This window comes from Excalfactoria chinensis, chromosome 9 (assembly GCF_039878825.1).
Source record: "Excalfactoria chinensis isolate bCotChi1 chromosome 9, bCotChi1.hap2, whole genome shotgun sequence".
NCBI lineage: Eukaryota > Metazoa > Chordata > Aves > Galliformes > Phasianidae > Excalfactoria > Excalfactoria chinensis.
In genome coordinates this window covers 10272314-10294367 of record NC_092833.1, presented here as the reverse complement: position 1 = coordinate 10294367, position 22054 = coordinate 10272314, and the positions used below count along the sequence as shown (strand labels likewise).

Genomic DNA, 22054 nt, shown 5'->3' with positions numbered 1-22054 from the left:
CTGAAGAGGGTTTTTGCAGTGGACAGAGAATCATAGAGCTATTTGAGTTGGAAAGGACCTTTAAAGGCCACCCAGTCCAACTCCCTGCAGAGACAGGGACACCTACAGTTCCATCAGGTGCTCAGAGCCCAGCCCCTTAACCTTGAGCATCTCCAGGGACAGGACACCCACCACCTCACTGGGCAGCCTGGGGCAGTGCTTTGTGGCCCTACACGCTGCAGTGAGTTTTGCCCTTCAGACAGTGTCCTCAGACAGGGCAGCATGACTCTTGCACCTAAATCCATAAATCCTAGAGTGATGCCTCCATCCACTGATTCAGATGGGTTGAAAGCAGCACTGTGATGTACAAGGAGCTTCTCAGTGCAGGTGAATAGCAGAGCGGAGCTGAGTCAACCATCAGGACTGGTTGCAGTGGGTGGGTACGGGTGTCCCTGCACCCAGCAGTACCTTGAGCTGTCACCACATTGTGCTATGGCACAGCCCAGGGTCTCAGAGACTCAATCCCAGCCTCTCCCACAGGTGTGCCTGAAGCCAAAAATAGGAGCGGGTTGAACAGAGGAGCACGTGCAGGGGCTGGTGTCCACGTGAAAGGCGGAAGATCTGTGTTCCTCCTCCAGCTGGCTCAGAAGCTGCAGATGGGTTCCTGAGGGAGTGCCCTCACCTTGGGCTGGTGGCAGCTCTGTGAGTCCCCTGCTCCAGGTGTGCCTGTTTGTATAAAACCCCGTCATCACCTGGACCACGTCACCCCCATTCTGCTCCACCTGGCCTGGCTCCAGCAGGTGGGATTTCTCCATCACCACTCCCAGTTCCTTGCCCTGTGATCTTGGACTGATACTTCTACTGCACAAAATTGGCTCCCTAACTTTCTATTTAGGTACAAACACACAAGGGGAGTGGGGGCTCGTGGAGGTTTCATCAGATTTCTGAGATGCTGGCATTGCAGCAAGCCTAAGCATGACCCAGAGAGGCACTTGGGACAGCAAATTCCAGGGGAGGAGAAACTGCACCAGAACAAAGGGAGTTTGTCTGAGAACAGGAGCACAAAGAAAAGTCCTCATTGTTTTAGCTGGAAGAGAGATATGAAACTGCTTCTAAAGTTAGGTGAAGCTCCCAGCCTCGCAGCCATCCCTTATTTGTGACCCAAATTAGAACAAGTCCTGGGGCAGCACCTACCTTTACCAAAATGAATTATTTGCATCAGAAAGACATTGTTTAAAAAAGAAGGCTCAGGCAGATGCTGCTCACCTGGTTCACTTGAGCTCCTTTAGCTGTGCAGGGGAATTGACCCTGCCTTGCTGCCATGTAGCTGAGCTCATAACCAGTGTGAGCACTGCAGAGGGGATATGGCAAAGGAGGATGTGGGCAGTTTTCCTCCAGCCCCTGTGCCAGCTCAACTGGGCACCTTGCCTGCTCCCACTGAAACTGATCCTGACCTTAACAGAAAACGGGAGCGCCCTCCTGGATGATTCAACAGTTCCAAAGAGAGCATTGAGAAATGGGCAGCTGACATCAGTAAATGAGCTTGCTTTCATTTTCGGGAGTGACTGCTACGCAGGATGGAGATCAGGTGTCTTGGTTATCCAGCAGAGATAGGGCTCAGTTGAAAGTTTTGGTGGATGGTGAGAGTCTGTAGTCATGGGCTGCCCTGGGGCACCTTCAGATATGGAAATACGAAGGCATTTTCCAACAGTAACAGTCAGGAGAGATTGGTATCTTTTCTGGATGTGGACTGATGAGAGCACCAAACAGAGCAGGGACTCACTGCAAGTGCTGCCAGAAGCTTCTCAGCCACATTTGGTGCAGTTCTATGGCCAGAACCAAGACAGGGACCCTTTTCTGAGAGGGACCAATGCACCCCTTCCTGCACTGATGTGGGGAAGGTAAATGTGCTATGTTTTTGATCGGCTGTTTTGCTTAATTCAATCTAGATAAACGCAGCTGTAGCCTGTAACTGTTTACTGGATGGTAACTACGGACAGGGATTGCTTGTCTGAATGCAAACCTCAAGCAGTTGAGGAAAGGGATGCGATGACAAAGGTAGCTGTAATAGCAGGATAAAAGGAAAGCCTCTTCCCTTCCCGTGCTGTTATAACAAACAAGTGGATTTAGTCTTTTCCCCAGTGGGAACACCACATAACAATAACAGAAATCACCCCATAAATGGCAGCACTCCCAAGTTTCCATACCTTTATGGTGCTTTTAGAAGCCCTTTCTGGGCAGATGCTGTGACTCTCTCCAACCTTCTGGCATCAGCTCTTGCACAGTGAGCCCAGCTTTATGTCCCCATATATGTGCACGCTGGCACCAATACATCTGTAGCCCTGCAGGTCCTGTTTGGAACAGGAACATGTTCCCCACTGCAAATTGCTCCACCTCACCCTGCTGGAAGGCTGCCCGTACACACAGGCACCACACTTCCAAAAGACAGAGTTGTCCTGAAAGTCTAGCTTAAAGTTTTACTGATTGTAACAGAATAACTGGTTTTCACAGATGAGTAAGAGCAGATACTGGTGCTCTTTTTAATTGCTCTCATCAAGCTTCGTTGTACTTTCGAGCTGAATGAGTGTAAGTAGATACAGATGGGTGTGGGAACATGTCCCAGATTGCACCTACCACATTCTTCCTGTCTTCTCTGGAAGAGATACCGTCATTGTAGTAACCACCCTTCACCACCTCACAGGTTTGTGGCTGGATGGAGCTCAGAGCCTCCCTTTCAACCTGCCTGGGGTCAGCCAGTGCTTGGGCAGCTGGCATTGCCCCCACCCCATTCTTATGGTCAGTGTGCATGTGGCAGCCTCTGCAGCACCAAGCTCACTGCTTTTGGCTAGAACTACATTCACGTGTAAGCATCCACCAGGAAAAAAGAAATGTCTGATACTGAGGAGACCATAGCACCAAAGGATAAGGGGAGGATGGGAACACTGGGAGCAAAGCAGAGCCCAGGGGGGATGCTCCCTTGTCCCACTGGTTGATGTTCCCAATTTCCCCACTGCACCTTAAGCACATCCATCAGCAGATGGATCTACAGATGTGTGCGGTCAGTCATTTTGAGAAGGAAATCACTATCAGAGATGCAGAGCAGAAACAGCCTTTCATAGGAAGGCTCACCTACTGCTCTCAAGTAGAAAAGGCACTGCCCCAAGAGGAGCCTTTCTGGTTTCGGTTTGCTGCATTGTAAGTTGTTTTGCAGATGAATTCCAAGGGGGGGGGGGGGGGGGGAAAGAGTGATTGTTTTGCTTTCATCTGCATTTCTTCTGAAACTCTTTCTGTTCTTCTGAAAAATAGCAGAAAGTGAGAAGTTCTGGATAATCTCCCATGGGAGGCATCGATGCTGTAATCACCACTTCCAGCTCCTATTTGTCCAGATTTGAATCAAAACTGCCCATTCAAAGGGGAGAAAGAACCGCAGGGGCCTTTCTGTAACTGTCTTCATGGAACCACTTGTACTTCTCTGTTTGTATATCTCCCCCGTAGCCAGAAGAGATCAGTGCATGCCCTGCTCTTCGTGTGGGATCTGCAGCTATTCTGTAAGGAATGCTGCACCGAATGAACTGGGGATGGGCTGCGGTCAGGACACATTCCTAGGAGCCACAAAAGGTTTGCAGATAGGGATCGGGGGTCATATAGCCCCCGGCTGGGCTTCAGGAGTGACCACACCATGGCCAGAGAAATGAGAGCCCCCAGCCCCCCACACTGCCCAAGCCTGCTCTGAACTGTGTTTTCAATAAACCTCAAAGGACTGATCTTCCATTCTGCCCCTTTACCTTTTCACCAGTAAACTTCTTGCATCTGAGACATTATTGAATACCTGGCACACAGGCACCTTCTCACCCTATTCACCCCTCCGCACTTTATTTGCTCTCATATCCCTATAGATACCATTTCTTTATCATCAGTAGGAACAGCCAAGTTGCCTCTTGAAGGAGAGTCCAGGTTCATGGTGTGTGCTCAGGGTTACTGAACATCACCAGCGCTGTTACTGGCCTCCAGTCATGCATGAGAAAACTAATTGAAGAGCAGACATTTGGTTTGTCCCACCCTTGATACATTACTTATTTTTCCAGCTCCGAGTTGTTTACACAGCACCTGAAAAGCTAAATTAAAGCAACAGGTCAACAGGCTGGTCAACGCTGCTGTTGGCATGGTACTGGAGGAATCAGGGTTAGCAGGACACTGATGGGAAACCCTTCCAGTTCACATGGCACAGATTTCATTATCCAGGTGGATAATAGGAGGAAAGGGAGGGCTAACCTCTGGAAGCCAGAACACAGATAAGCAAGCTTGCCAGTGTTGGGAGGGAGTGAGCTGGCTTGGACCAGGTACTTTAGGAATCAGCTTGAATCCCCTCCAAACCTTGTGTTTTTGGGCCCAGGCAGACAAAGCAATGCAATCTTTCAAGCGTTCTCTGTGTTGACACACACTGCTAAGCTTTCTGCATGCCAAGATAAAAAGAGGCAGCCTCCACTAGTCCATTATTCAGTGCTAGACAGCTTGATTATGATGGAAACAAAAGACACTTTTGCAATATTGACACTGTGATCTATGGTAACCAACAAGTCCTGAGAGGCCTGCCACATTGTGAATTGCTGTTATTGCTGTAATTAATGTTTTTTACTTGATCTGATAGACCTTGCCTATCTTCTTTGGGAAAGGGTTCACACAAAATGTGATTCTATCGCAGCAATTTTTGTCTGCTCCCAACTTGGGTCATGATGTCATCACATTTCAGAACTAGTTCTGGGGAGAGATTGTAAGGAAATTCCTATTAAAGCATGGTGGCGTGGTGATAAGAGCTGCTCTGTGTCAGGAATAATTCATGCCTTCAGCAGAATTAGGTGTGTACAAGGAAAGGCTTGTCATTTCTCTGCAGCCTTGGCCCTTCTCTCCCCTAAAACACCAGAGTTATTGTTTTGTTCCAGTTTATGAGAAATTCAGCAGAAAACCTGGAAGTTTCACTGACCTGCAGTGCTCACCAGTGTCACAAGCATTTTTCTCCTCTGCCTCTGAGCTGAAGGTTAGAGCACCAGCACAGGTGACGTTTAAACTAAAAGGGAAATTCAGGTTACATGTTAGGCAGAAATTATTTACTCAGAGTGCAGTGAGGCCCCGGTACTGCTGTCTAGAGAGCTGTGGGTGCTCCAGCCCTGGAGGTGCTCAAGGCCAGGTTGGGTGGCCCTGGGCAGCCTGAGCTGGTGGGGCAGTCAGCCTATGGCAGGGGGTTGGGCTGGGTGGGATTTAAAGTCCCTTCCAACCCAAGCCATGCTATGATTCTGTAAACTTATTCCAGAGTTGGCATCTTCTCAGTCTGTAGGGCTCAGTCCTGCAGGCTTACCCTGACAAGAGAAGCAGACAGCAAGAGCTGCATTCCCAGGAGCTCAAGTGCAGCATAGGTGTATGTAATAATTGATTTATTAACCTGGTAGGCAAACGGAGAGGACAATACTGTATCCCAGAACAGGACCAACTTGCAACACAGTAACTATTTGCTGGCTGGCTGGCTGGCCAATAGCTCTCACAGAAGAGCCAGAGTTCCTGCAGCAGATGCCAGGGAGGCACACAGTGCCCAGCTGGGGGGCTCAATGGGTGTTCTCCTTTAAGACAGCCCTGGTGGGCTCACTCCCAGCCCAGCTCCTGCCCCGTTATTTTTGCAAGTCTGACCCAACCCAGCCAAGCCTGTTGTTGTTTTTCATGCTGATAGAACATACCACAGCTCCGATGTGAGCAAACATGTTAGTATCAACAGAGCCTTTTCCCCAAGCTAAACATATTATGGCATCAGCAAATTACAGGGCACTGTAAATTAGACTCCCTCTTGTGCAGGCTCTTCTTGCCAGACCAGGAGTACATCCCTCCCTAAAGAAAGGCAGCTCCTCTGCTCCTTGCATCGGGCCACGTGCTCAGCCATAGTCCTGGTCCCATCACAGTGTGTTGAGAGCACCCAGGGAGCTCTGCAGGGCACAGGATATGTGTCTCCAGGCATTTGTGTAGGGAAATGTTTGAGCACAGGTGTGTCTCTCTGGGGAAGACAACTCCTCCATCCCATGCGCACGCTGAAAGCTGCCCTTTGTCATGTTAGTTTGTGCCCACAACTAAATACATGAAGGATGGGTATCCCCACACTGTCCCCTAGTTTTTGAGCACATGAAATGAGGAAGCAATCAGACAATTCCCCAGAGCACCTGCTGAAAGTCCCAAAGCAGGTAAACAAGCACACAGGCTGCCTGGCAGACCTGTATTGGTGGATGTGATTTTACTAGGCCTTTTTCCACAGAACCGTGAAGTGTGGAGAAACACAATCACAGGTCTGGGGGGAGGCAGAAAGAACAAAAACAGAAGAATAATTAAAATGAACTGTTGAGCTTTTTTCTCTGGAAAAAAAAAACAACCGAAGCAGCCTACGCTCTCCCATCCCCCTTTCTGGCAGTGTGCTCTACAGGAGCAACCCGCACCCATAGGCTCCCACAATGCCCCAAGGCACAGCCCTGCACACACATCTCTGTGCAACCGAAGTTCCCCCCCCCCCAAGAAGGCAGCACACACAGGTAAATGATTATTTACAGCTATGTCATGGGAAGCATTACACAAGCAGAGGGTGGAGCATGTTCCAATGACCGTCCAGGGCTGTGGGCAGAGAAACCTATCAGGGCTGTGCTGTTTTTAATCCCCCAAGACTGACTTAATACTGTTTACCTTGTAATAAGAATGCTATTTCTTGCTTTTTTTTCCTCTTGGCTGAAGTTGTTTTCACGGCCTCCCTGCTGCTGTGCTGCCGGGGAACTGATACAGGGCAGGCAGGAGTGCAGGGCTGGGAGTGCAGCATCCCACCCTCCCACCTGCTGGACCTTCTGTGCCACTTGCAAATTAAAAATAACAGCAGCTTTCGGGTAGCAGAATCTCTCCTAGGAGGCAAGTAAGTCAGAAAGATTGGCACCAGCTGTACTCCTCTCCCTGCCTCCTGCATTGTGGTCTCAGCTCTTTTGCCATGGAAAGCTGTCTGCAAACCCTAGGGCACAAAGGCTGGCTTTGGTGCCCTGCAGTCCTGAGAGTCCCTACTAGGACTGCTAGTGAGTGTCCTAAGTTGTGAACAGACTGTTTGCTCTCAGCCTGATGTGAAGACATTCTCCACCTTCCTATAACATAATGCCCAGGGGTGGTGGGTGTCCCGTCCCTGCAGACACCCAAGGTCACGGGAGTAGGACTTTGAGCACCTGATGGAGCTGCAGGTGTCCCTGTTCACTGTGGGAAGTTGGAACAGATGGCCTTTAAAGATCCTTTCCAACTCAAACAATTCTGTGATTCCTGGACAAAAGCCCACGATGCACCTCCCATAGTTGTGGTGTTAGCACAGAAATATCAGGGTAAGAACGTGACTTGTGCAATGCCCCACAGCATGCCACAGCTGACACAGCCCAGTCTGGCAGCCCTGGGCAGGAGATGCAGTCATTTGCAAGGGCTTTGGTATAGTTCTTTCCCAGGGAGGGGTATATGGACAGCTATGGAGGGGCTGAAGGACAGAGACCAATTTTGAAGTCAGATGAAAAAGTAAAAGAGCTTACAGAGAAAATCATTCTTTTCTTAATGGAAAGATTCTGGTTTGGAGCAAGGCAAAATTAAACAAAACAAAACAAGCCTTTATATGGGAAACTACATCAAAATTCCAGTCCCTGACATGAAACTGGGCCTAACTGACGAACCAGGCAGGAGCAGAGGGAAGTTCTTCTGCCAAAAACAAAGCCAACAGGCTGCCTGGTACCCAGCCCCACAGAAGTACCCACAGGTTCCCATGGCCAGGGGCTCCTGCTGTCCCCAGCAAGTCTCTGTAGGAACCATTGACCCTAAACACACCAAGTCCCTGATGCAGCTTGCTAGGAATCCAGGCAGAGCTTTTCTGGAAAAGCTGTAGGAGTTGGGATGTATTCCAATCAAGCACATGAGGCTTAACAAAGGAGTGTTTTCCACTTTCTGTTCAGCGATGCTGATGCCAAGTGTGCAAGGCTTCTGTGGGGATTGCAGGCAGGGCGGAAAGCAATGTGCTGCAGAAGCTCTCAATCTCAGGCTGGGTTACTGTAAGCAAGGAAATAGCAACCAGGTAAGCTGAGCAGCCCAGAGGGTAATAAGAATGAGGAAATCCTTGCAAAACTGTTGGCATTGCAGTCAAAGGGGAGTTTTAAAAAAATCCAGGTCAGTCACCCAATTGGATACATGGCTGTCGTGAGCACTTAACCACAGCCCTCTGAAAAATGAGTACCCCTGGCCCAGCTCTGTGAAGGGCAGTTGTATTTCCCTGGCACCAGCCATTAGCAGAGTGGCTGAAGAAGTCTACTTGAATATGGTAATATGGCATGTGGAAAGCTGAACCTGATAGAGGCATTAGGAGAGATGGTTTCTTAAAATGGTTGAGTTGCAGAAGCCAAGGAAACCAAGAGGCTGATGCTATTCCAAAAACTTCCTGTGCGATTCTTTGAAATACTCTACCAGTATAAATGAGCACATAATCCCCACTGACAGCAGCTCCTCCCAGAACAGTACACACAGCTACAGCACTGTTTGAGTAACAAGTGTTGTTTGGTATCTTCCACTCTGTAAAGTTCCCATTGTCTCTACAAACACCATCGTTTCAGTACAAGATGGCTGTGGCAGCAGGATGTCAGAATCACATGCAAAGATTGAGACTCAATAGGAAATTATCCCAACACATCACTCCCTTTCTGTGAATAGTGTACATGACTGAGGGACTTCTGAAAAGGCAACCAAGCAGATCTGCACAATGTATGACATAGGAAGAAGGCTGTGAAGCTCCTTCTTAGAAGCAATGAGTGTCATCCCACTTGGGCCAGGGACAGCTCTTGGGACTTCAGCTTTCAGCTCATCTCCATCCTTGGATAAAAGATACTGGCTCTTGTCACCATCCCTCAACTGGGATTGTGAGCCATATGGTGTTATGGTTCCCCTCAAACTTCACCTTGGCTTTCCAGTCTGCTAGATGGCAACCACGAACCCCACCTCCCAATGACAGTTTGCCCATGAACCAAGTGAAACTGAGTATATTAACCAAACAAGCTGACCTCTGACCATCTTATACTGATCTTCCACAGGTGTGAGTCTCCTGCAGTGCCCTATCTGTGCCAAGAGCCAAGGATTCCCACTGTCCATCCATAACTGACATAACTGGCTTTCCACAATTGCTCTGCCCAGGCCCTTAGTCCTGTAAAGGAAACCTCAGTGCAGAACCAGTAAAATCCCTAAGAGAGCATAAAAACATGGGAAAAAAATAATCTCAATGGAAATCCTTGACTAATTGACAGGTTGGAATAAGAATGACCATAGATCCCAAACTATGCCAGGCAACCAGTCTGCTCCAGGCACTGCAAGCTCACTCAGCCACATGCCTGTCTGTTTTGCTCTGCCAGCTTTAGAAGGCCTAATTAGCTCTATTCCTTTTGTTTGTATCACAAAAGCAAACAGCCCTTGGAAGGAGAGGGAACACATTAGGCAGCTTCTTGACAGAGTACAGAAACAGGCTTTAAATGAAGTTTGCCTCTCATCATATGCACTTGAAATGATGGAAAGGATGAACACAAGAACAACAACAAAAAAAGGAAATGTTTCCAAACCAAGCAGAAACAAGAAGAAAGAACATCTTGCACAGAAGACACATCTGCACAGCTCCTTCCCCAGATAAACACAGAAAACACACTGCTGAAACACAGAACATCCCTCATGGGAGCACCGCTGCTCCACACCCTGTCCCTTCCCCATTCCTGCAGCTCCCACTCCCCTGCAGGGAGCTATCTGCCTTCTCCCTGCCCCTTCCTGCTCCACCCAGGGTGCAGCCTGCCTTGCCGAGGAGCAGACCTTCTGGTTCCTAGGCTGCAATTGTGGCAGATTATTGGGTGAGTTTGTGCCAGAGGCCACAACTGCCTGACTCATTGCAGAAGACCTGTCCCCACCTATGTGCTCCATCTCTGCAGGCAGGCTCCCAAAAACACAAGTGCCACTCCTGTCTTCCAAGCACTCTGGTCCAAGCACTGTTTAAAATACAAGAAAAATCAAACAATGCAGATTGCCGTTCCTTACAAAAATCCATTTATTGAAATTGTTTAAACACTTTATACAAGTTCCCAATACAAGCATCTGCTCCCTGGTGTAGGGTTAATGCAAATATAAAAGCACAGACCTCAGCAGCTCTTTAGCGTGACCTGAACTGCCACCCCTTAAGACAAGGTACAAGACCTTGCAAGGTCCCACTGCACACAGGGCAACTCCCCATGGAGAAGTAGGAGCCATGTGACCCAGCTCAAGTACAGGCCAACAGCAGATCAAGCCTGAAGCCAAATGCTTTGGTTGGTTTCTTTAGTAGCTTTGATTTATGTTGCAGAGTCAGGTCAAACAGAGTTACAAGGCTTATACAAAGCACTAAGGCTGTGGCTGTACACAGCTCTCCCTGTCTACAAAAGAAACCCAGATACCTGATGCCTCTGAACACATTCACCGTTATAAAGCCTGGTTGGAAGCAACCAACTTCCATCCTTAGTTAAATCAAAGCGGTGCCTTGGGAAGCTGGTATCACCCTCTTAGGAACACCAGACTAATCTCCAGCCAGCCTCACCAGCCTTGGTCAGACACTGTTGGCAAAATGGTTTCAGGGAAACCCATGAGCTGCATTTTCATATAGGACTTAATATGCAGTGATGGCTTTATCTTTAGAACGCTGGGTTTCTTCTCTCTTTGGTGAGCTTAGATTGAAAGAAAATGCTATAATGTCTGGGTCAGTTCCCTTGGAATTTGCCTTCATATCATGACTGAAAGTATTTGCAAGAGTAAAGATAGGGTCAAATGACAGTACAAGAGGTATCCATGGGGAAACATCAGGGAGTGGCAGTGCATTGTTTGGTTTAACATTTTTTAGCCACATAAGGCAAACAGATCAGTAACTTATAACTAAGCCCAAACAGGAATGACTCAAGGAAAGAGGGCACCACTTGTTAAAAGGTGACCTGTAACAGACAAGGGGATATAGCTTTGAGCTCAGTCAGGCTAAGAATATCAAGAAATAACCACCAGCAACAGTGTCTAAGGAACAACACAACAGCCCCAGAGACAACAGTGAGAACAGGGGATTGTTTCTGTCTACCTCTTCCCTGGCACCAGGGAGACCTGCAGCTGCTTAGGAGTTTGCTAGCAGTTGTAGCTGTAGTGTTACAGCCCTTGGCCAATACACAATCATCTTAACAGGTCTTGTGAAAAGATGACACAGTTAAGCCAGGCTGTCTTACACTACATCTTCTGTTGGCCAACAGCACATGCATATAGTTACAGATTTTAGTTTAAGTCACAGCAATTTAATTTTATCTGACCCTTTGCACAGAAAGGAAGGTGCTGAAGATGACACCAGTAACAGTATAAAAACAGTTAAGATCTCTTCAAACATTCCTACCTGTAAAGTCACTTCCCCCAGATTATGTTTCCCCTTAAGCTATTGGTCTTCTTTTCGTATATAGTGTTTCTTTGATTTCTACACACACCACGCTGGGCTCTAACTTAATGGGATATGGGGACTGAATTATTACCATCTATTTTTTAATAAAAAAAATTAAAAAAAAAAAAAAAGCACCAACATCCATCTAAAAACAGTATCATTTTCCCTTTTACTCCCAAATACTAAACATAACCCAAGCTTGGAGGTTTCAATCTTTCCAGTGGCAATACCTACAAGCTTAGGCTAGCCTTCCTCCACGGGCTGGGAGAGAAAGGAGAAGTTACGTCCAGTAGCAAAGAGGATTATAAAAATATACACATTTCTGGGAGAAGAGGAAGGCAAAACCTAGAGTCTGAACTCAGCTCAGGACAGCGGCATTGTAGTGTCCTCTCCAAATGCTTTTACTACCACTGCTGGTGGCTCCTCTTCGTCATTTCATTATACGTAATCCTTCCCTGTGGAGGGGGAATTTTTGGGGTAGCCTCGGCTGGGTGGGTAGGAGGTTTCACTCCGAGGGCAGGAGCAGCAGAGGAAGATCCCCCCCAGCAAAGCCAGAGAAGAAGCTGCCCAGCCAATGAAGAGGGCTGATCCAAATTCGAATCTGGGGAGAAACAAGGAAGAGCAAGAGCTGTTATTCCCTTCTGCGTTCTGTACCACCACCACCCAAAACTATACCCAATGAACATTTGCCATGCTGTACTATAATGTTATATCAAATGGGTTAGTACCTGGTGTTAACAGGAGTGAAAGGGTCATAGAAGGCCCGAGCCACTCTGTTGCCATACCATGACGTGGCCACCAGCGCTGCCAGACCTGCACGTGGAAGGAACACAATGCCATGCTTACTATTAAGAACAAAACAGTCAACAAAAAAGTCACAATAGAAGTATGCAGCAGAATTAGCACTTGGAGTAACAACAATCTGTTATTAAATAACTGTAACGTTACTGACCTGCAATGATGAAGATCACCCCACCAAAGACTGCCATCCTCATCTTCCTCACCGGGTCATCCTCCATGCATTTCATGCATTTCATGCCAGTCACAGCAACAAAAACACCAACCAGGCCCAGGAGTATGGAGGCCACCATCAAGGCTCGTGTGGCCTGCAGACTGCCTGCAAGACATCAGGGCTTGTGTTACCACAAAGATAACTGAAGATACAAAACAACAGCACAGAAACTCAGATTTCCTAAGGTTCAGTATCGTCATGGAGCTGGTAGAGTCATCATCCCTGGAGGTTTTCAAGAAAAGGGTAGAGGCAATCATGAGTGCCATGATTTAGTAGTATGGTGACAATGGGGGGGATGAACTGATAATCTTAATGGTCTTCTCCAAGCCTACTGATTCTATAATTCACTTCGTTGTGGTATATAACAAAGTTGTGGACACAACAAAGAAGAGAAATACTAGTTTTAAGCTCCAGGACTGTTATGCATGAAAATCAAAGGACTCTCAGTCTCCTCTAACATGCACGGGTTTAACAGGGTATGCAGGAAATGACCTGGGAATTACCCTCAGACATCTTTTGTTCCCTGATCATTTGAATCTCAATGGGAAGGACATATCTGTTTATCAAAAGAAGTATTCAGATTTGGGCCCTCCCCTGACAAAGCGTTTATCCGTGTTTTAATATGAATAGTACCATACATATGAATAGTGCTACAGCAGGCAGCAGGGGGCCCTTTATTGCTCAACACCTCCAAAACCTGTCTTTTGTACAAATACCTCCATGCTGATTTAGACTCTAAATGGAAGAGAGTCCCACAGAAGATTAAAATAAAATCACCACTGCCACACAAAGAGGATTTTCCCCGGAAAAGTGAACAACTTTTTGGCTTTAAGTATTTAAGAATCAATACAGAAGGTCTTAGGAACCCCCTTTGGTTTTGAGGAGTTGGAGTAGAGGGTGATGCCTCCCACTGGCAAGGATCATCCTGGCCTGGGCTCTCAGCAGACAGATTTATTTCCTTACCTAGGATTTGGCTTTATATTAACTCACTTGATGGCACACTAACCATACCTGTATTTGATACAGAACTCTGATTTTACAAATAATGAAAGAAAACCAATTTTAGAAATTAAGTCATTACTAATGACTTTCAGGTGACTGAACAATGAAGAGCAAGCAACAGTAAAATTAGCCAGAGTCTTTACTGCCTGGCAAACTGGGCTTGTTTGAACAGCATGTCATTTCATATACAAACCTGGGAGCAAACAGGGCTGTGTAATCACAGGAGCAAGCTCCCAGGAGCACGCTGTGAATAAGGCAGAGCTGTCCCTGACATAGGTTAATTAGCAGCAATATGTGACATGTACTCTTTTAACACTATAATCCATTCCCAGGTGTGCAGCCCACACCAATGCATTCTGTAGGTCTGTGAGCACTTGGAGGGCATGATTTAAGCCTACTTGGTATAACAGAACACCTGCAAACCCATCAGTCAGCACAGCACAACCCCACAGCACTGCTACCATGCATCCATCACAGCTGGTACACAACAAAGGTCTCCGAGTTCAACTACCCGAAGTAGTTTGCACAGCTAGGAGAGTGCAGTCCAAGAGGGCTGCAGAACCACACACTTAACCCCTGGTGCTGCTTTATTCACTGTGCTTTGCAGGAAAATTCTTCTGACCCACACCAACAAGAGGTTGACCTCTAGTTCTAGTTTAAAACAGATACTGACCAGCCCCCAAACACACGATGCAACCTTACTGTTCTCAGAGTAGATTATAAAACCTGTTAAAAACAATACAGTGAGGTAATACACAGAGCAATAGGAAGTGACACACTTTCCTAAGAAACAGCTTTCTTAGGAAACATCCCACCATCAGCCTGGCAAAGTGACATCTCACCTCCTCCAAAGGGGGAGGTGATACACCTCTGCACCGCCCAGGCACGAGGCAAAACCCATCTGCTGCTTTGATTGCAGAAGCCCATTTGCAAACCATTTATCACTTCAGCATAAAAATCACAACAACGGTATCTAAAAACATGCTTGAAGAAACTGCTCTCCAATCAAAGAGAATATACAATTAAAAGTAGCTTCTTGCTTACTATTATGCCATTAAATAGTCTTTTGTTTATAGGTTACCAAGTGGAAAACCAATTCAGCTGCCATACTTTCAGGGCAAAACCTTACACAACAGCTGCAGCTCAGTTGAGGAGCTGGATGGAGACATTCATTCATACTTGACCATGGGAAAGGACACTTCCACAGCAACATTAAATCATTCCCACAAGTCTGCAGTAAGCTGGACTTGGTCTTACTGAGAAAAAAGAAAGATCAACCCCAAATCCAACTCTTTCAAACTTGCACAGTTTTTGTGAAGCTAAAAAAACCCTATGGAATGTTACCTGGGTGCATGCCATGCCAGCTTTGCAAAAGTAGCTGAACACAAGAGAAGAAATCCGCATGTTCTTCAAGGTAAGGAAACAGACTGCAAGAGTTCTTCTAGGGGGCTGCCTGCTTTCAGCAGCAGTCCAGGTGCTCCTCACCCTCAGCACACTCCCCCCCTGCTTTATCCACCCAGGGAGAGAATGCATTTAGGAAACTTGGGGAACCAAAGAACGAAACAGTGATTCTAGGCTGACACTTGCAGCACTTTTACCTTCCCACCAGTTCTGCAGCGTGTGCAGTACATCGCTGTGGTTAATGATAAAGCAAGCAATTAGTTATTATGTACTCACTTGCAACTGAGTTAATGAAAGCTGCACATCCAGGGGATGAGAGCACTAGTTTAGTATTAGCTCTGCTGTTCGCGTGGGCCTTTCCAGGTGCTTTAAAAATGATAATTAAGCAACACTGTCTTAAGCTGCTGAACAGGACAGGTTAAGAGCAGCACTCTACAGCAACTTAACTCCAGCTGTATTATATAGTGGAGAGAAGCAGGAATTTCCCTGTGATCGAGATGCCTCAGAGTGCTGCAGCACCCAGCACTCCCACACCACAGACCAGGAGCCCTTGTGACAGAGCAGCCCCAGTCCAGGCTCACCAGACACTAACAACATCTGTAAGATGGTCATGTTTCATCAGTATGAACTACTGTTAACTCAAAAGCCAACCCTTTTCATTGCTGGTTAGCAGCCGAGACCTGGCCTGAAAATACCCATGGCAAGAAAGCAGTAAGTACTGTCAAGAGTCTTAAAGCAACTGAGAAATGTTAAATACAAATCCCACAGGCCATGCTAAGATGCCATGCAGCTCTTACTTGTTCCACCCACACACTGAAACCAACGTTATTTATGTGCTGTTCAACAGCTTTGACTTACAATAGTGTTTGGACAAACTACTTTGATACAGTTTTATCTGATGCCTAACTCACATTTTCTCGTTCTTGCTACCATCACAAATAATTGCTGCTAATCTCCTGGTTACAAAAGAGGACTTCACCAGACTGAATCGGGGTTGTTTTCCAGTCACCACACTTCCTTATTTACTCTGTTTATATCATCTATGCTACAAAGCTATTGGGAAAGAGAAATCTGATTATTTTTTTTTTTGTAATGCAAAACTGTTGCTACGGCTCTGTGTGCAAATTGCTTTCTGACAGGATGCTCATTGAGTGCCTTGTTTGCATACTTTGTATGGACTTCTTCCCTTCCCAATGTTATCCAGTTTAAAGTGATGGCAGAACAGGTGAAGCAATACCGTACAGCTCTTCTAATCTCTACAAGAGGAGTTCCTGAAGACTTACACACAGCCCTGTACTGCAAGCAGCACGTTATACCATCCACCTCAAAAACAAGCCAGCAGCATTCAGGGCCTTCCTAATGGGGTTTCATTGAAACAGAATGTATCTCACCAAAGGAGCTGGGTTGAAGTCCTGCAGCTCTGCCTCACCAGCATAAAGGCACCAGCCCCCAGAGGCAGGCAGTGGGGTGAAGATCTGAGCAAGCAGTGAGAGCTTTAGAGGCAGCCAGCAAAGACCAGTTAGGCTGTAGCCATGCTGGTAGACCCAAGAAGCTCACTGATGGCTTGAAGGCTTTCAAATCCACTGAAAACCCAGCATGCCCATCATCACCATGAGATGTTCCCCCACCTGGTCTCCTCCAAATCACAAGTCTGAAAGACCACACAGAGGAACCCGGGCAGGATGCAGACTCAAACAGGGCCAGGCTTCGTTCTGAATGGGAATACTGGGAAAGAACAAGCAACGGTGGCCTTGTACTCTGCCTACCCCAAAGCAAATAAGGTTCAAGGTTCTGTCACTCAAACAGCAGGGAAAGCTGACTCAAAGCACCCCAGCCCCACCATTTCCCGATCCTTGGTCAGGAGACCCAGACAGCCTGTTTTCCCACAAACCTGGAAATTCCCATACCCACAGATTTAGTAGCAGACTAACACTAACTACTAAAGCTGCTTAGCAGAAGCTGCTTGTGGAGCAATAAAGCCACTGTGTTGCAACAGACTCCCATCCCCTCTATAGACACAACACAGCACCGAACAAGAACAGCCTCGGTGGCATTCCAAGTAACCTTCTACCTTGTCAAAGCACAGCACAAATGAGGCTACTTTATCGCTCCATCACGATTTTTCATGAGGCAGGAACATGGATTGAGAAACACGGGAGCAAATTAACCCTTAACCCACATGAAAGCACACACTCGCAGGTTCTACCTGCTTACTCCAGATGAAAAGTGGTGACAAAGGATTAGGACATCCTTGTCCCTCCTGCTAACTGGAAGACCAGTCTGCCAGCTCCCCTCCCCACCAGCAAGAGCTGCAGCAACCTGGGGATGAACCTTTCTCCTCCCCCCACCATCATTTTCCCCTTCCCCAGCTCCTGGAACATGCTCAGCTCGGGTGGTAATGTGGGAGGGAAGATTTCACGTTGCCATCGTGCTGTTTGACCCAGAGGGCATCCAAACCCTTGTTTATTTTCCAGGCTGCAGCACAAAGGCTCATTGCAGATGTACTAGGTTTAGTGATGAAGTTGCAGATGAGTCTCAACTTGTCTTAAGCACGGAACATCTCCAAGCAACTCACCACTTGGTTGATGGTGTACCTCCAGCTGGAACAGCCTAAGCACAACCCAGAAGACCTCTGCTGTGAGTATGAGATCAGTTGGTTGGGTCTGACAGGTTCCAGAGCCAAAGCCCAGGCATCCCTCGGCCTCCTGCCTGCTCCCATTCCCCTGAAACCTGGAGGAGCCCAAAGCTGAGCTAGCTCTATGGACGATGCTGGAGGGCTACAAGAACAATGTGCAACAAAGCCTGGTTGCAAGGGTGGCTTTTTCTGCCTCTATGTCTGCATGTGGCCACGCTTTTCACCTCAGCCAGCAAAATGCAGCCTTTCTCTATTGCCTGAATGGGAGCATGTCCCAGCCTGACATAAGCCCTCAGCTGAATGCAGTGTGGGAGGAGTGCCAGCATGGTGTACTTCAGTAGCATAGCCACATGGGAAGCTGAAGGCCTCTCAGTTGACTAACAGAACCTGGCAAGCTTCAGCCAACCCCATATGACACCCAACCCAAGCAAGCATGGGTATACATAGAGCAATGGGAAGAGCTCCCAAGTAGCCACAAGCTTGCTAGCAAAACTTCTCACCACTCCCACAAGAAGGAATTATGGCAGGTGATGAGAGTCAATCCTTTCTATGTGGGCAAAGTAATTGCAGGATCAGAGCCTCTCCCATCAGCGCACGAGGCTGAGACACCTGGTTCAGGGCACGATGCCCTGGCAGGAAAGCAGAGCCAGGAGAAATTCTGCAGCCCACATTGCTGTACCACCACATAAGTGAACACAGGAAAAGAGCTCTGCTGCACAGCTGCACCTGTCCCAGGGTGAGGTTGCCACATCGGGTAAGAGCTGGCAATCACATCTCCAGCCAAAACAGCTTAACAGGTAACTGCCTAAAGACCTCGAGGGGAGAACAGGCAGGAAAGCAGAAGAAGGCACAATGTCCTTTCAAGTGAGACGGGCACAACCTGAGAAAGCTGGGGTGCCAAAAGGAAAGGGCATTTAAAGCCTCTGTTGACCTCCCCAAGCAAGAGAGCATGGCCCGATATTCCCATATTTCTTATCCTTCTGGGAATCTTCAGGTCCCTGTAGGGCCAGGAGCTCCGTAAGGGGATAAAGGGCTGTTAACGACTCAGGCTCAGCCTCTGGCACCTCAACTCTCCCCCGAAGCCTCGGAAGAGCCTCTATTGTCCGCAGAACAAAGGTGAAGGGAGCCGCTATTGAGCGTTCAGTGCTGAGCAGGGCAGGTTTGCAGGAGGCAGGCAGGGCTCGGGTCTGGTTCTGCAGGCAGTCTCATTTACAGCAAAATGGGCTACAGCCAAAGCCCCCAGGCAAGTTTTACCTTTCGCAACCGATTCAGGGGGCAGCCGGAGACTGTTCAGCCCCACCGGCATCTTCGCCCCCCTCCCCGCGAAGCGAGATAAAAGGCTTCAAGCTGAACTTACATCTGAGTTATCACTGCACCCAGTCTGCATCGAGTGCTTAGCCCAGCCCTGATTAACCTGCACCTCAATGGGGCTGAATAGCTGCACCGCATTCCCGAAGGGCGTAATTTGCACCCGTGGGGCCCACAGAGCTGAGGGAACTGTTGGTAGCAGTGAAGGTGGGGCCCAGGGTTGGCAGCATTACAGCATGGCACGGGGGGAGGGTAGTACGCGAACTTAGGGGCACTCCTAATGGGCTCTCTGTGATGTTATATGAAACGACATGTTTGTTTCTTTGGGAAAGAGAAGGCGACCAAGGTGGTAGTTAAGTGTTTTATTAATTAGGGAGGGAGAAGGATGAAGATGTTCCAAGGACAAACCGAGCTCACTGATCCCGGCTCATTATGAGATGGGGGGAAGAGCTGGAGGGAAAGGATTATTTTTTAAAGCCCCCTTAGATGTTAGCATAAAGCCAAGTCCAACCAACTGCCTCAATACTCAGTCCTCCACAAACAGCCGAGACAGGGACAGCTCAAGGTAATAACCACCAACTAACAACCACTATCGAAAGGGGTGGGCTGTGTTCCTGAGCTGCCAGCTAAAGATGGGACAAAGGATCTGGCATTACCTGAGCGGACTGCTTTGCCTAGAAGCCGCAAGTAGCGCTGACTAGGCTGGAAGCCAGCTCACCTGCCAGCCCTCTGCCTAAAAACCCCGCAGGAGGTGCGGTGATTTTCCCAGGTAACATTTTCCAAAGTTATTCCGTCTAAGTGCAACAACAAGAACAGAACAGTCAAACACAAAAGGAACAGTGCCTGAAAAGCCAATTTCTGCAGTGTTTTCTCTAACTTTGCTACTGAGGCATAGCCCAACAAAAGCAGTCCCTGCCCATTCCTACCGCTTCAAGTTCTCTCGAGGTCATGGCGCGTCTCCGGACGCACGAGAGGGACCCGATATTCCGTCCCCGAGCGCTGCTCTAGGGACACGCACCTGTCTGCGTGTCTGGGGGTCCCTACCCCCTGCCGGATCCTGCCGCGCTGAGGACATACACCTAAGCCCCGACGGGACGAACAACGAGGCAAGGGGGACCCAGCAGGACGGGTCACCCTGAGCCCTACACTGTAACCTCGCAAGGAACCAGTAGTAAGGCGGAACAGCTTCAACAAGATTGAACCCTAACAATCCATAGGGCAGCAGCCCCAACTCATTACATCTTCAACACCCCATCAGCGATGCAGAGAGAGCTCGACGACACCGACACACCCGCTCCCAACCCTTCAGCCTGAGCTCCAACAAAGCCGACCAGCGTACGGTGGGAAAGACCCGATGGGACGGGCACCCTCAGCTCCCATATGCCCCAGCCGCCGCCCCCCAGAACCACCCCGACTTACTCTCCAGCTTGAGCAGCGAGTCGTACACCTTGCACTGGATCTGCCCCGTGCTCTGCATGGCGCACGACATCCACAGCCCCTCGTAGAGTGCCTGGGCCGTCACGATGTTGTCCCCCGCGTACGATGCCATCTTCCACTGGGGCATGGCGGTGCTGATGATGATGCCCATCCAGCCGAGGAAAGCCAGTACGAAGCCCAGGAGCTGCAAGCCCCCGCTGGCCATGGCTGCGCGGGGCTGCTCCGCACCTGCGGAGGTCGGCTGCGATGAAAAACGCGCAAGGACAACCAGCACCGTACAGCGCACTGGCACCCGCGCAGCGCTCCGCGTAACTTTTAAAGCCGCTCAAAGTGCGCCTCCTAGCGGCCGCTCCCCCCGCCCCGCCCAGCGGGGGTTTCCGTGCTGCTCCCACCCGGCGGGTGATACTTCGCACCTCTGGGGGTGTCCCGCCTGTGCCCATCGGGTGGGACTTGTGGGGGTAACACTGCCTGCATCCGCGTGAAACATCTTCCCTAAGCTCCCCCAGCACCACCGCGTCGGGGCGAGGGCACAGGGCATCTCCCACCGGGCACACGGTAGAGAACAGTAGAGAAGAAATAGAAAATATGATTTTCTTTCTGATTTTAAAGAGCTTTCAAATGCTGCCGGGACGCTCAACCAAAGTTTCGATTCCACCATTTCAAGAAGGACCATGCGCTGTACCTCCTTCTTTCTTAAATGAGAAATGCACCTCTCTGAACGCTTCAATGAGCGCAGTGATTTTAAAAGGTTTATTGAGCAAGTGGATTACAGACCAGGAAGGAGTGTCTTCTTTCTCAAGCGTGTATTTGTCTATTGACTATAGTTTCTCCTGCATGAACGTTTGGGTATTGACGGTTCCGGTCTCAATGAGGGAACACTGTGTCACTCCCAGGGCCGGGAGGGAAGGGGGGGGGAAGCATGGTGGGGCTGGGTGGTGCTGCCCGACGGTCGGCTCAGGCCTGCCATAATTCCAGCTCTGGGATAAATAGGTGATAACTACCGATAAAGGCTCTGCTGGAGGTGGGGATGGGGCTGTATTGTTTTGACACAGTGGTTTTAGTGCGTTCTGATGACTGAGGGGATTTTGCTGGAGCTGCTTCCTGAGGTTGCACACAGACAAACAAGCAAGCTCGTGATTACCTGACCGGTACTGCGCAACGCCGGGGGAGGGGAGGGGGTAGGGGGGGCAAAGGGGATAACAGCAACTGCAACCCGACACAGAGGGCAGGGATAAAGCTGTGCTGCTTCGCTCCGAGCTCTCGCAGCTGCCCAGCTCACCGGTGTGATGAAATCTATCCTCCTCGCTCGGCAGCAAACCTATCCACAGTCGTGGCGTTTTTCACTAGCAAAGCAATTAGGTAGCTGTGAATCTGCAGCTGAAGGAATGGTGTTTTTCTGGGTCTTCGTGGAGTCCAGTTTTATAGGTTTGGGAGGAAAGAAGAGGAAGGCAGAAAAGTTTTCTTTGGCAATGCAGAGATAATAAAGTAGATGCATCACGCTGCGCATTCATCAAAGGCTCTTACAGGGAGCAGAGAGAACAGGGTGGTGCTGCCCTTCAGCTGATCCCTGGGAGAAGCAGTCCCTGATGAAGAGACACAGTAGAAACCCACACTCACCCGGGGAGAGCAGGGCTAGGAGTGTCTAGACATCGATGTCTGGGTAGTGCTATCAGTCTGATAATGTCCACCTGCAATGGAGTGCGCAGAGTTCCTGGGTGCTTCAGAGCACTGAACCGACTCACCCTATCCTGACCATCCCACACCTCCCAAGCACAGCAAG

The 22054-nt window shown here is 48.7% G+C and overlaps 1 protein-coding gene across 1 annotated transcript; it reads right to left on the bottom strand.

Moving 5' to 3' along the window:
- Positions 1-10070: 10070 nt before the first annotated feature.
- Positions 10071-20590, bottom strand: CLDN1 (claudin 1). Its single transcript, XM_072344357.1, has 4 exons — positions 20257-20590; positions 12432-12596; positions 12208-12292; positions 10071-12080 (listed from the first exon to the last, which is right to left on the bottom strand). Exons 1-4 carry the CDS (start codon positions 20477-20479, stop codon positions 11918-11920), a joined length of 636 nt encoding a protein of 211 aa, XP_072200458.1. The 5' UTR covers positions 20480-20590; the 3' UTR covers positions 10071-11917.
- Between the last annotated feature and the right edge of the window lie 1464 nt (positions 20591-22054).